General features: G+C 56.0%; 1 protein-coding gene across 1 annotated transcript in view; it reads left to right on the forward strand.

Moving 5' to 3' along the window:
- The window catches only part of LOC144675727 (soluble guanylate cyclase 88E-like), a 34666-nt gene extending 22079 nt beyond the window's left edge, over positions 1-12587 (forward strand). The window contains exons 10-15 of the mRNA XM_078536347.1: positions 2104-2250; positions 2521-2677; positions 5845-5954; positions 8584-8673; positions 10131-10234; positions 12317-12587. Of these exons, the coding sequence (XP_078392473.1) occupies positions 2104-2250; positions 2521-2677; positions 5845-5954; positions 8584-8673; positions 10131-10234; positions 12317-12587 (879 nt within the window). The remainder of the gene's footprint in view (positions 1-2103; positions 2251-2520; positions 2678-5844; positions 5955-8583; positions 8674-10130; positions 10235-12316) is intronic.
- Positions 12588-12951: the final 364 nt, after the last annotated feature.

The following is a 12951-nucleotide window of genomic DNA, read 5'->3' on the forward strand; positions in this document are numbered from 1 at the left end:
GGAGCGCGGCACTGTCGGAGGGCCAGTACTGAGGGAGCGCCGCACTGTCGGAGGGTCGGTACTGAGGGAGTGCCGCACTGTCGGAGGGCCGGTACTGAGGGAGCACCGCACTGTCGGAGGGTCAGTACTGAGGGAGTGCCGCACTGTCGGAGGGTCAGTACTGAGGGAGCGCCGGACTGTCGGAGGGTCAGTACTGAGGGAGCGCCGCACTGTCGGAGGGTCAATACTGAGGGTGCGCCGCACTGTCGGAGGGTCAGTACTGAGGGAGTGCCGCACTGTCGGAGGGTCAGTACTGAGGTAGCGCCGCACTGTCGGAGGGTCAGTACTGAGGGAGCGCCGCACTGTTGGAGTGTCAGTACTGAGGGAGTGCCGCACTGTTGGAGTGTCAGTACTGAGGGAGTGCCGCACTGTTGGAGTGTCAGTACTGAGGGAGTGCCGCACTGTTGGAGGGTCAGTACTGAGGGAGCGCCGCACTGTCGGAGGGTCAGTACTGAGGGAGCGCCGCACTGTCGGAGGGTCAGTACTGAGGGAGTGCCGCACTGTTGGAGGGTCAGTACTGAGGGAGCGCCGCACTGTCGGAGGGTCAGTACTGAGGGAGCGCTGCACTGTCGGAGGGTCAGTAGTGAGGGAGCGCCGCACTGTCAGAAATGCCGTCTCTCGAGTGAGACATCGAACAGAGAGCCTCTCCGCTTTTCACGATGGAAGTAACAGACCCCGGGTTACAATTTTTAAAGAAGAGAAGCGGGGGGCAGTGGCGGGTTTGGGGAGGGGGGAGTTCTCCCCGGTGTCCTGGGGCCAATATTTATCCCTCAACCAGCATCACTATATAAACAGATGACCCGGGTCAGTATCAGATTGCTGTTTGTGGGATCTTGCTGTGCGCAAGTTGGCTGCATTACAACAGTGAGCACAAAAAAAAAAGCACCTGGTTGGCTGTGAAGCGCTTGGAGATGTCCTAGATGGTGAAAGATGCTAAAGAGATGCTCGTCTGTCTTTGCACAGCCTGGTAGTCTGTACACGTTCATTCTTTAAGCTCAAAACTGAACATCTGGGAGACATGGGAAGCAAATTCTTCCAGGGAAGGTTTCGGGGGGAGAATTGGACATGAATTCACCCCAAAACCCTGGTTATTGAGCAAGTTATCGAGAGATTGACCTACAGTTCAACAACAACTTGCATTTACATAGAGCCTTCCATGCAGTAAAACTCTCCAAAGCCACACAGAGGAGCAAGTGACCCGGAGCCACCTATGAGGGACCTGTGACCATAAACCCGGTCGGTTTTAAGGAGCGTCTCAGAGACATGGAGAGAGAGAGGGGCGGAGAGGTTTAGGGAGGGAATTCCAGAGCTCAGGGCCTCCCCCAGGCAGCTGAAGGCACGGCCGCCAATGGTGGAGCGATGGGAATCGGTGGATGGGCAAGAGGCCGGAATTGGAGGAGAGCAGAGATCTTGGAGGGTTGTAGGGCTGGAGGAGGTTACAGAGATAGGGAGGGGGTGTAGGGGCTGCAGGAGGTTACAGAGATAGGGAGGGGGTGTAGGGGCTGGAGGAGGTTACAGAGATAGGGAGGGGGTGTAGGGGCTGGAGGAGGTTACAGAGATAGGGAGGGGGTGTAGGGGCTGGAGGGAGTTACAGAGATAGGGAGGGGGTGTAGGGTCTGGAGGGGGTTACAGAGATAGGGAGGGGTGTGGGGGCTGGAGGAGGTTACAGAGATAGGGAGGGGTGTAGGGGCTGGAGGAGGTTACAGAGATAGGGAGGGGTGTAGGGGCTGGAGGGGGTTACAGAGATAGGGAGGGGTGTAGGTGCTGGAGGAGGTTACGGAGATAGGGAGGGGTGTAGGGGCTGGAGGGGGTTACAGAGATAGGGAGGGGTGTAGGGGCTGGAGGAGGTTACAGAGATAGGGAGGGGTGTAGGGGCTGGAGGAGGTTACAGAGATAGGGAGGGGTGTAGGTGCTGGAGGAGGTTATGGAGATAGGGAGGGGGTGTAGGGGCTGGAGGGGGTTACAGAGATAGGGTGAGAGTGTGAAGCCGTGGGACAGGATTTGTAAACTGGGACGTGCAGTTTGACAGGTGCCTATTTTTCAACGTGTCGCCCCCTTTTGCAGGTATTCCCTGATGTGACCATCCTGTTCAGTGACGTGGTGAAGTTCAATGAAATTTGCATCCACATCACCCCCATGCAGGTGGTGGACATGCTCAACGAGATCTACATCGTGTTCGACACACTGAGTGAGAAACACAACGTCTATAAGGTAACTCTCCCCAATATCAAGGCTGGCCCACCATCCCTCTCTGGGCCAGGCAGTGATCCTTGTCCCCCCTCCCACCCTTCCACCGCCTTTCACACCAGCTCTGCAGCACCACCAGTGGCGGGAGGGCGCAACTGCGACGTGACACGTTTACATAGAAATTGTGCATTGTCGGGCGGAGAGAGAGGGAGCGGGTCGACGTTAGGCGCGGGAAGCAGCCGGACGTTCCGCGTATTAATGATGCTGTTCCACACCCCTCCCCCCACCCGCCAGGTGGAGACCATCCGCGACGCCTACATGGTGGTGGCCGGCGTGCCTAACAAGACCACCTTCCACGCCCACCACATCTGCGACATGGCGGTCGACATGCTGAGCTCCATCGACCACCTGAAGGACCCGTCCACAGGGGACAACATCCAGATCCGAGTGGGTGAGCATTCTCGTAAGAGGTAGGGGCAGGAGTAGGCCATTCGGCCCCTCAGTTTTAAACGAGCGCCCCCCCCCCCCCACCCTTATCCTGTCACCCGCGACCCCTCGCTCGAGATTCCTCCCCGCTCGTGGAAACATCTCCTCAACGTCTACCCTGTCAAGAAGCACCCCCCCCCTCAGAGTCTTGTACCTTTCAACAAGATCTCAGAAGCACAAACCCCAGCCCGGGGTGGTGGTTGGGAGGTTGGGGTGGGGGGGGAGGGCGATGGGGGTTTGAGCCTGGGGCGGGGGTAGTGAGGGTTCCTGGGAGCTCCAAACTTTGAGGTCTTGGCTGACTTTTCCAATGGTCAAGGCCCGGTTGGCCTAGCAGTGATGAAGCAATGGTGTCGACACACCATTGTAGCTGAGACCAGATGCGGAAGACAGTTGGTCAATCGATGGTGTGACGTTGGGCTAAGCCTGCCTGAGGTCCTCCCACCATTCCCACCATTCCTACACACACATTCGGAGCAGGAGGAGGCCATTCGGCCCCTCAGGCCTGCTCCACCATTCTCTAAAATCACGGCCGATCCGATTGTGGCCTTAACTCCACTTCCCTGTCTTCTTCCCCCCTCTATAACCCTCGACTCCCTTCAAATCGAGCCATTGGAATGGAACCAAGCTGTCTAGAAGAACCCATCAGATGCAATCGTTTTGGACAATGAACCCCGGCTCAGAAGCAAAGTACCCTAGCCATCACTCACAGACTGACCAGTTACCCAAATATGGTCATAGGAAGTGGATTCCTGGTCCATGGCTTAGACATGGTTAGGTTATGGCAAAAAATCCGTCCAACTCAGCCTTGAATATATTCAAAGGCCTGGCCTCCACCGCTCTCTGGGGGAGGGAATTTCACAGGCTAACAACCCCCTGAGAGAAGAAATTCCTCCTCATCTCTGTGCCCGCCCACCCCCCCCACCCCCAACTCCTTCTGGACTTCCGCATGAGGGGAAACATCCTCTCAGCATTGACCCTGACAAGCCCACCGCCGCCCCTCAGAATCTTCTATGTTTCAATAAGGTCGCCTCTCATTCTTCCCAACTCCGATGGGTACAGACCCAACCCGCTCAACCTTCCCTCATAAGGCAAACCCTTCACCCCAGGATGGACAGATTGCGGAACTTGCTGTCTGACCTAACACGCAGGTACACGCCTTCCGCATCCGCTGGGAAAGCAGAGGTCAGGAGCACGAGGAACAAAATGCCAAACAGAGTTGGGGCAAGCGAATACCCTTACATCACCCCAAAACTGTTGGGAGCGGTGCGGTCAAACAATGTATGCTATCCTGAAAAGGAACGGACATGGCTAAGTGTGAACGGTTGGTTGGTTATGTTGTTAACCACACGCAGGTGATTGTTGTAATATGCCTTTAAGGGATTGCAGCATGACATCACTCGGAGGAAGTGTGTCATGCGATCCAGTTTTAGATTCACTTTTGCCTTTAAGCGGAGCACGCTGTGCACAGCTCTGCTGCTGCTGCGATCTTCAAGCTTCATATCCATGTACACATGTGCCGGGAATTAAATAATGAATCCACAACGTGTTTAGCCAATCCCTTACGAGTGATTATTTCATTCATGTCATTACGACACACACGACATGGTGGCAGTGGTGAGATCCTTCTAACCCTGGAAGGGCAAGACATCTCAAGAATTAGACCGACAGGTGAAGCTAGCTGTTTCACGCTGCTACTATGCAGTAGCGACACGAGTGGTATTTGCCACTAACAGGACGCTGCCGTCAAGCCAAAAGGACGCTCTGCCTATCGCCCAAATGAGTAACGTGGCATATGAATTTCGGTGCCAGTGTGGGGTTAGGTATCTAGGCCGTACACCCCAAAGACTGGCGGATTGTATCAAACAGCATGTCCCAGCTGCTGTTCACAACGGGCAGGGTACAGTCCGTACCCAGCCAGCCCGCGCTTGCAAAACTCAAAACACGGTGCCCGACATTAGATGTGATTCCGCAATCGGACGACATTTGCTGAATAATCCTCGGTGTGCTAAGAATTACACGGACAACCAATTTGTCAGGGCTTGCAATGTGGCGCAATTGCATCTGTGTACTGGAGGCCACATATATTAGTACACGGGGCTCTGTTCTTTACAGGCAGGAAGGACATGTACACACATTGCGCCTGTTTCAGCCAAACGGAACAAGTGACAGCCATTCACTGACTCATTCCTCAGGGCAACGCATTGACCAATCAGAGTCAAGCTGCCTGGTTTAAGTTTCAAACAGTGCTTGGCCGTTAACTATCAGTGTTGCATTCTCCATGGCAACGCCACCTGCCAACCGATCGGCACTCTCTTCTCGTACAGTATAAATTGTTGTTTACCCCCTTACATTCTTGCGAGTGTCCTGATGAGTGCAAGACGAAAAGATTCGACATGTCACTTTCTTTAGCAATACTTAATTAATTTAATAAAGTGGGGGGGAGGGGGGGTTCTCTCATATGGTCCTCCATTTCCCTGAAGAAACCAAGAGGAAGTGTGGTGGTTGCAATATTAAAAAAAAAATGCATCTTTTCTTAAAACAAAAACTTTCCAAACTCCTTTCAGTTGTAAAAATATTGGAGATGGTGGTGGGGAGGCAGGGAAAGAAAATGGCCGCTTCGCCTAGCTGTCAAAGGTCGTCCAGTTGGGTAACTAAGGGTCTATCCGCTTTGTGATTGGCCCTGGGGAAGATGGGGACGTGACACGGCAAGGGTCGTCCAATTGGGTAACTAAGGGTCTATCCGCTTTGTGATTGGCCCTGGGGAAGATGGGGACGTGATACGGCAAGGGGTCATCCAATTGGGTAACTAAGGGTCTATCCGCTTTGTGATTGGCCCTGGGGAAGATGGGGACGTGACACGGCAAGGGTCGTCCAATTGGGTAACTAAGGGTCTATCCGCTTTGTGATTGGCCCTGGGGGGCGTGACACGGCAAGGGGGCAACCCATTGGTGCTGGAATGGTTGGCGGAGACGAGGCGGCGGTGGAGGTGGGGGGGGGTGGGGAGGTCAGGGTTTGGAGTCAAAGGTCAACGGTCATGTGGTGTTGCCCCCCCCACCCCCACCCTCTCCCCCGCCAGGAGCGTCTCCAATGGGAGGTGGACGACTGCTGTCTGTTTTTTGTGTCTTGCCGCAGGAATCCACTCGGGGATGGTGGTTGCTGGCGTGGTGGGTCTGAAAATGCCTCGTTACTGTCTCTTTGGAGACACCGTCAACACAGCCTCACGGATGGAGAGCAACGGGGTGGTGAGTGAGACCATCGGAGTCATTTTCGAGGTGTTTCAATCCCCTTTTCTGTCACTCAGCGATACCGTGCACACTCGGAGCACTGAGCACAGCTCTGACCTGGTAAGACCGCACTCGGAGATACTGTGCACAGTTCTGACCTGGTTAGACCACACTCGGAGATACTGTGCACAGTTCTGACCAGGTCAGACCGCACTCGGAGATACTGTGCACAGTTCTGACCTGGTCAGACCGCACTCGGAGATACTGTGCACAGTTCTGACCTGGTAAGACCACACTCGGAGATACTGTGCACAGTTCTGGTCTGGTCAGACCACACTCGGAGATACTGTGCACAGTTCTGGTCTGGTCAGACCACACTCGGAGATACTGTGCACAGTTCTGGTCTGGTCAGACCACACTCGGAGATACTGTGCACAGTTCTGGTCTCCACATTATTAAAAAAAAAAGATATCGAGGTACTGGAGAAGTTGCAAAAAAAAGATTTACAAAGATGATACCAGATCTGAGAGGTTATAACTATCAGGAAAGACTGAACGGGGAGAGGGGAGGGGAGCTCGTTTCTCTAGAAAAGAAAAGGCTGAGGGAATGACCTGACTGACATATTTTGGAAAGGATTCAATTGCGATCCCAGACCAAACTCCCAAATGTTGTTACAATCCCGGACGAAACCCACAAGTTTTGTTACAATCCAGTTAGGGACCAATAACATTTTTTTTAAGCAGAGTAAAGTCACCACCGACTTACTTACTAAGAGAATAAAGTCACAAGATTCCACGGTTTCAAACAAACGGAAGAAATTTTACCCTACAAGAGTCAATAAGCAGTCAACGCTATTTATCTTGACCTCTAACGTTCAGGATTAACGTGAGGTAAACATGAACCAACAGGCAAACTGACCTCCAACACGCCACAAACTGCAGATGAAATGGCAGACGCAACCAAGACAGGTCCCCCGGATTTCTCAGCAAACCCGCCCAGTCACCGCTGTGAGCCACGAAGATTCTTCGCAAACCCTCCGTCTCCCTCACGAGGAATCTCAGCACCGCTCCTCCGAAGCAGCAGCTCTGCTCCACCCGACTCCCGCGGTTACGATCCCAACCCAAACGGCACACCATCCCAGGTTTCTCTCAAGTCCGCCCCTAGGCCCAGACTTCCTTTTCCAGCTGGGCTGACGGTCTGACCGAGACCGATTCCCACCACCGCCGCCCCCTCCCTCCGCAACCGGTTGGCCAGGCTACACTCCTGGTTCCCCTAGCCTCTTGGCTGGGCTCCTGCCAGCGACTGCCTTCCAGGCTACCCTGAACCCCAACTCTTAAGCGGCACGGCGCCCGCCGGCAGGCCCCGGCGTCCTCAGCGGAACAGAGCGGGCACTGGCGCTTCACCAGTGCGGAGGTGCCTCTCCTCTCCGTCTGTTCCGGCCCGAGCCCTGCCCAGGGAGCGGGGAGAATGTGGGACTCGCTCCCGCGGGGAGAATGTGGGATTTGACCTGATGACCCAGATCATCCGGTTTTTTTCACTGATGTTGGCTGAGGGATAAATACTGGGCCCCGGGACACCAGGGAGGTCTCTCCCTCACTCCCCCCGACACCCGCTCTTCTTTCAATAGCGGCTATGGGATCTTTTACATCCACCCCAAAAGGGCACACGGGGCCTCAGTTTCATCCCAAAAGATGACATTCCTCAGTACTGACCCTCCAACAGGCGGCACTCCCTCAGTACTGACCCTCCGACAGCACGGCACTCCCTCAGTACTGACCCTCCGACAGTGCGGTGCTCCCTCAGTACTGACCGTCCGACGGTGCGGCGCTCCCTCAATACTGACCCTCCGACAGTGCGGCACTCCCTCAGTACTGACCCTCCGACAGCACGGCACTCCCTCAGTACTGACCCTCCGACAGTGCGGTGCTCCCTCAGTACTGACCGTCCGACAGTGCGGCACTCCCTCAGCACTGACCCTCCGACAGTGCGGCACTCCCTCGGTACTGACCCTCCGACAGTGCGGCGCTCCCTCGGTACTGACCCTCCGACAGTGTGGCGCTCCCTCAGTACTGACCCTCCGACAGTGCGGCACTCCCTCGGTACTGACCCTCCGACAGTGCGGCGCTCCCTCAGCACTGACCCTCCGACAGTGCGGCACTCCCTCAGTACTGACCCTCCGACAGTGCGGCACTCCCTCAGTACTGACCCTCCGACAGTGCGCCGCTCCCTCAGTACTGACCCTCCGACAGTGCGGCACTCCCTCGGTACTGACCCTCCGACAGTGCGGCACTCCCTCGGTACTGACCCTCCGACAGTGCGGCACTCCCTCAGTACTGACCCTCCGACAGTGCGCCGCTCCCTCGGTACTGGCACTGGGAGTGTCGGCCTGGATTATGGGGCTCGGTTTCTGGAGTAGGGATTCGAACCCACGACCTTCCAACTCAGAGGCAAGGGAACGACATGTTGAGGTAGGGATACGGCAGAGTGGGGATGGGGGTGGCAGTGTTGTGGGAGGGGGTTGGTGAGGAATTGACTTGCATTTCCTTCCCAATAACCCCTTCCTCCTCTGACTGGGCCGGTCCGTCCACTGGGCAGGCTCCGTGAGGCTCTCAGCATTAATGATTAACGCCTTGTGCCCTCTTCTTAGGGGATGCAAATCCACATCAGCCAGACCACAAAGGACCACCTGGAGCACGAGCCCTACATTATCGAGGAACGAGGCAAGATATTTGTCAAGGTGAGGCCCTGGAATGTGATCTATAGCCTGGACCTGAATTAGGAGCAGCCACATCGATGCTGCGACTACCAGAGCAGGTCAGAGGCTGGGAATCCGGCGGTGAGTAACTCACCTCCTGACTCCCCAAAGCCTGTCCACCATCTACAAGGCACAAGTCAGGAGTGGGATGGAATACTCCCCACTTGCCTGGATGAGTGCAGCTCCCACAACACTCAAGAAGCTCGACACCATCCAGGACAAAGCAGCCCCGTTTGATCGGCACCCCATCCACAAACATTCACTCCCTCCACCACCGACGCACAGTAGCAGCAGTGTGTGTACCATCTACAAGACGCACTGCAGCAACTCACCAAGGCTCCTTAGACAGCACCTTCCAAACCCACGACCGCTACCATCTAGAAGGACAAGGGCAGCAGACACATGGGGAACACCACCACCTGGAAGTTCCCCTCCGAGCCACTCACCATCCTGACTTGGAAATATATCGGCCGTTCCTTCACTGTCGCTGGGTCCAAATCCTGGAACTCCCTCCCTAACAGCAGGGTGGGTGTACCTACACCACATGGACTGCAGCGGCTCAAGAAGGCAGCTCATCACCACCTTCTCCATGAGCAACTATGGGCTGGGGTAGCATGGGCCTCAAGGCTGAACCTGTGGTTAGCATGAGCCTCGAGTGGGGTCCTGGAGTTAGCAAAATGCCTCAAGACTGAGCCAGGGGTTATAGAGAGTGGCTACAAGGCTGGGCCTGGGTTTAGTGAGAGGTCTCAAGCCTGGGCCTGGAGTTAGTGAGAGGCCTCAAGCTTGCAGGACCTGGAGTTTGCAAGAGACCTTGAACTGGGCCTGGAGTTATAGTGAGAGGCCACAAGCCTAGTAGCTATAGTGAGAGGCCACAAAGCCTGGGCTTGGAGCGAAAGGCCACAAGCCTGGGAGTTATAGTGAGAGGCCACAAAGCCTGGCCCTGGAGTTATAGAACAAAGAGAACAAGGAAACGTACTGCACAGGAACAGGCCCTTCGGCCCTCCAAGCCTGCGCCAATCATATTGCCCGTCAAACTAAAACATTTTGCACTTCTGGGGTCCATATTATAGCGAAAGGCCTAGAACTGGGCATGGAGTTAGCGAGAGGCCTAGAACTGGGCATGGAGTTAGTGAGAAGCCTAGGAATTGGCATGGAGTTAATGAGAAGCCTAGAACTGGGCCTGGAGTTAACGAGAGGCCTAGAACTGGGCCTGGAGTTAACGAGAAGCCTAGGAATTGGCCTGGAGTTAACGAGAAGCCTAGAACTGGGCCTGGAATTATCGAGAGGCCAAGAACAGGGCCTGAGTGAGAGGCCAGAACAGGGCCTGGAGTTATAGCGAGAGCCCTCAAGCCTGGGTCTGGGGTCGGACTCATCACTTGCCACTTACACTTGGCAAATGGAGTTTTAATCCTTGGCGCTGCCAATGTTTCATTCCTTAGGGCAAGGGCTACATGAAGACCTATTGGCTCAAGGGGAAGAGGAACGCAGCTTTCAAGACATCGGCTGAGCTGAGGAACAGCAGTGAGCAGAACGATAATAGCAGGTAAACTGCACTGACCACCCCCACCCCACCCCACCCCGCCGACCCCCAACACCCAACCAGCTACAGACTCCACCTGAGGCAGGAGCCAACGCACAGGAAACACAACAGGAGGAGGCCATTCAGCCCCTCTAGCCTGTCCTGCCACTCAATCAGATCCTGCCTGATCTGTATCTTAACACCATCGCCCCCACCTTGGTTGAGAGAGACAGGGTTAACGTTTCGAGTCTGTTTGACTCTTCTTCAGATCTCTCCATCTCAGCTTTCAAATTTTCAATTGATCCCCTCTCAGCTTTTTGTGTGGGGGGGGGGGAAAGAGAGTTCCAGATTCCCTCCCCCTTCACAACCCCGGTTCCCTCCGGATAAAGGACAACATTCGTTAACTCCCTTGGGGTCGATCAGCCAAACCTCCTGGTCTCCCGGATCGCTGGAGGCTGGACCTGGGGCCGGAGACGCGCGTCCGGTTCCCTGTGGAAGCCCCGCCTCGCAGACCAACACGGGGAACTGCCCTCAAGAACTTACAGCCCCAATGAGAAATACTCCCCCACTGCTTCCCCAGATTCCCCCAGCGGGAGTCTCCTCCTCGGAGTGATCCGGAGATTTGGGACAGTCCCGTGGGATTTAGCCGGCCGACTCCCCAGGAAATGTTAAGACAGGTTAAAACCTGGGGACGTGCGCAACCGATGGCCAATTGTCCCTCTGAGCCCCTCCATTTCTGTTGGTCCCTATTCCTTTACAGAATTTGGGCATTGTTGGCGATATCAGTACAGCTAATTGGCGCACAGCAAGATCCCACAAACAGCAATGGGATAGTGACCCAGGTCATCCGTGATGTCGGTGATGAGGGATTAATATCGGCCCCTGGATACCGGGGAGAATGGCCCACTCTGTACACCCCACCAAAAGCCCACCACCCCTCCCCCGGCTCTTCTCCCAACTGAGGTCATGTGACCTTTTCCATCCGCCTGAGCGGGTAGATGGGGACCTAAGTATAACATCTCAGATTGCAAGTCAGTGCGGCACTCCCTCAGTACTGACCCTCCGACAGTGCGGCACTCCCTCAGTACTGACCCTCCGACAGTGCAGCACTCCCTCAGTACTGACCCTCCGACAGTGCAGCACTGGGAATGTTGGTCTGGGCTATGGAGTCTTGAACCCACAACCTCCAGATTCAGAGGCCAGAGCACACAACCCACTGAGGCCCGGCTGCACTGAGTAGTTTGACCAGGCAGGAGCTGAGAAAACTTTCTGATTTATTTTTCTGTCCCCCACCCCCACCCTGTCTCTCTCTCTCCCTCTGTCTCTCTCTCTCTCTCCCTCTCTCTCTCCATTTCCCTCTCCCTCCCTCCAACTCCCTCTCTCCAACTCTCTCTCCCTCTCACTCTCTCTGTCTCTCTCTCTCTGTTTCTCTCTCTCTGGGTCTCCCACTCTCCTTCTCCCTCCCACTTTCTCTCTCTCTCTCTCCCCGTCTCCCTCTCCCTATGTGTCTCTCTCTCCCTCTCTCTCTTTCTCCCTCTCTCTCCATTTCCCTTTCCCTCCCTCTCCCTCTCTCCAACTCTCTCTCCCTCTCGCTCTCTCTGTCTCTCCCTCTCTCTCTGTTTCTCTCTGTCTCTCTCTGTCTCTATCTCTCTCTCCCTCTGTCTCTCTCTCTTTCTCCCTCTGTCTCTCTCTCTCCCTCTGTCTCTCTCTCTCTTTCTCCCTCTGTCTCTCTCTCTCTCCCTCTGTCTCTATCTCTCTCTCCATTTCCCTTTCCCTCCCTCTCCCTCTCTCCAACTATCTCTCTCTCTTGCTCTCTCTCTCTCTCCCTCTGTCTCTCTCTCTTTCTCCCTCTGTCTCTCCCTCTCTCCCTCTGTCTCTCTCTGTCTCTCTCCCTCTGTCTCTCTCTCTCTCTCCCTCTGTCTCTCTCTCTCTCTCCCTCTGTCTCTCTCTGTCTCTCTCCGTCTCTCTCTCTCTCTCCCTCTGTCTCTCTCTCTCTCTCCCTCTGTCTCTCTCTCTCCCCCTCCCCCTCTCCCTCCCCCTCCCTTTCTCTCTCTCTCTCTCTCTCTCCCTCCCCCTCCCTCTCTCCCTCTCCCTCTCTCTGTACAGTCGGATTGAGAGTGTACACTCCCCCGAGCCGGGAGTCTGGAAGGAGGGTGAGGATCAACTGCATTCGTCGGCCTCCTACGAGTCTGGTGAGGGTTCACCTGGTGCCGGCTCCGACGGCTTCCGCGAGCTGAGGAAGAAGGTTCAGGGGTCGAGGGCGATGGAGAGCGTTCGGCCAGGCAACTCCGGACAGCCCAGGACCCTGCCCAACACGGGGACCCAGCAGCGTCCACCCAGAGGCCCCTTCAAGAGCATCAGCTGTGCCCTGGTGTGAGGGCTCGGACTGAGGCCATCTTCTCCCCATTAGACCCCCCCCTGACCCCATCCACCTCACCCTGTCTCCCCCACCCCCAAGCCCCGCCCCCCCACCCCCAAACCCCGTCTCCCCCACCCCCAAGCCCCAACCTCCACCCCCCAAGCCCCGCCCCCCCACCCCCAAACCCCGTCTCCCCCACCCCCAAGCCCCAACCTCCACCCCCCCAAACCCCGCCCCCACCCCCAAACCCAGTCTCCCCCACGGCTCTCCCCCACCGCCAAACCCCACCCCCCCAAACCCCGTCCCCCCCACACCCCACCCCCCCCAAACCCCACCACCGCACCCCACCCCCCCCAAACCCCACCCCACCACCAAACCCCGT

This window comes from Cetorhinus maximus, unplaced genomic scaffold (assembly GCF_964194155.1).
Source record: "Cetorhinus maximus unplaced genomic scaffold, sCetMax3.hap1.1 HAP1_SCAFFOLD_1126, whole genome shotgun sequence".
NCBI lineage: Eukaryota > Metazoa > Chordata > Chondrichthyes > Lamniformes > Cetorhinidae > Cetorhinus > Cetorhinus maximus.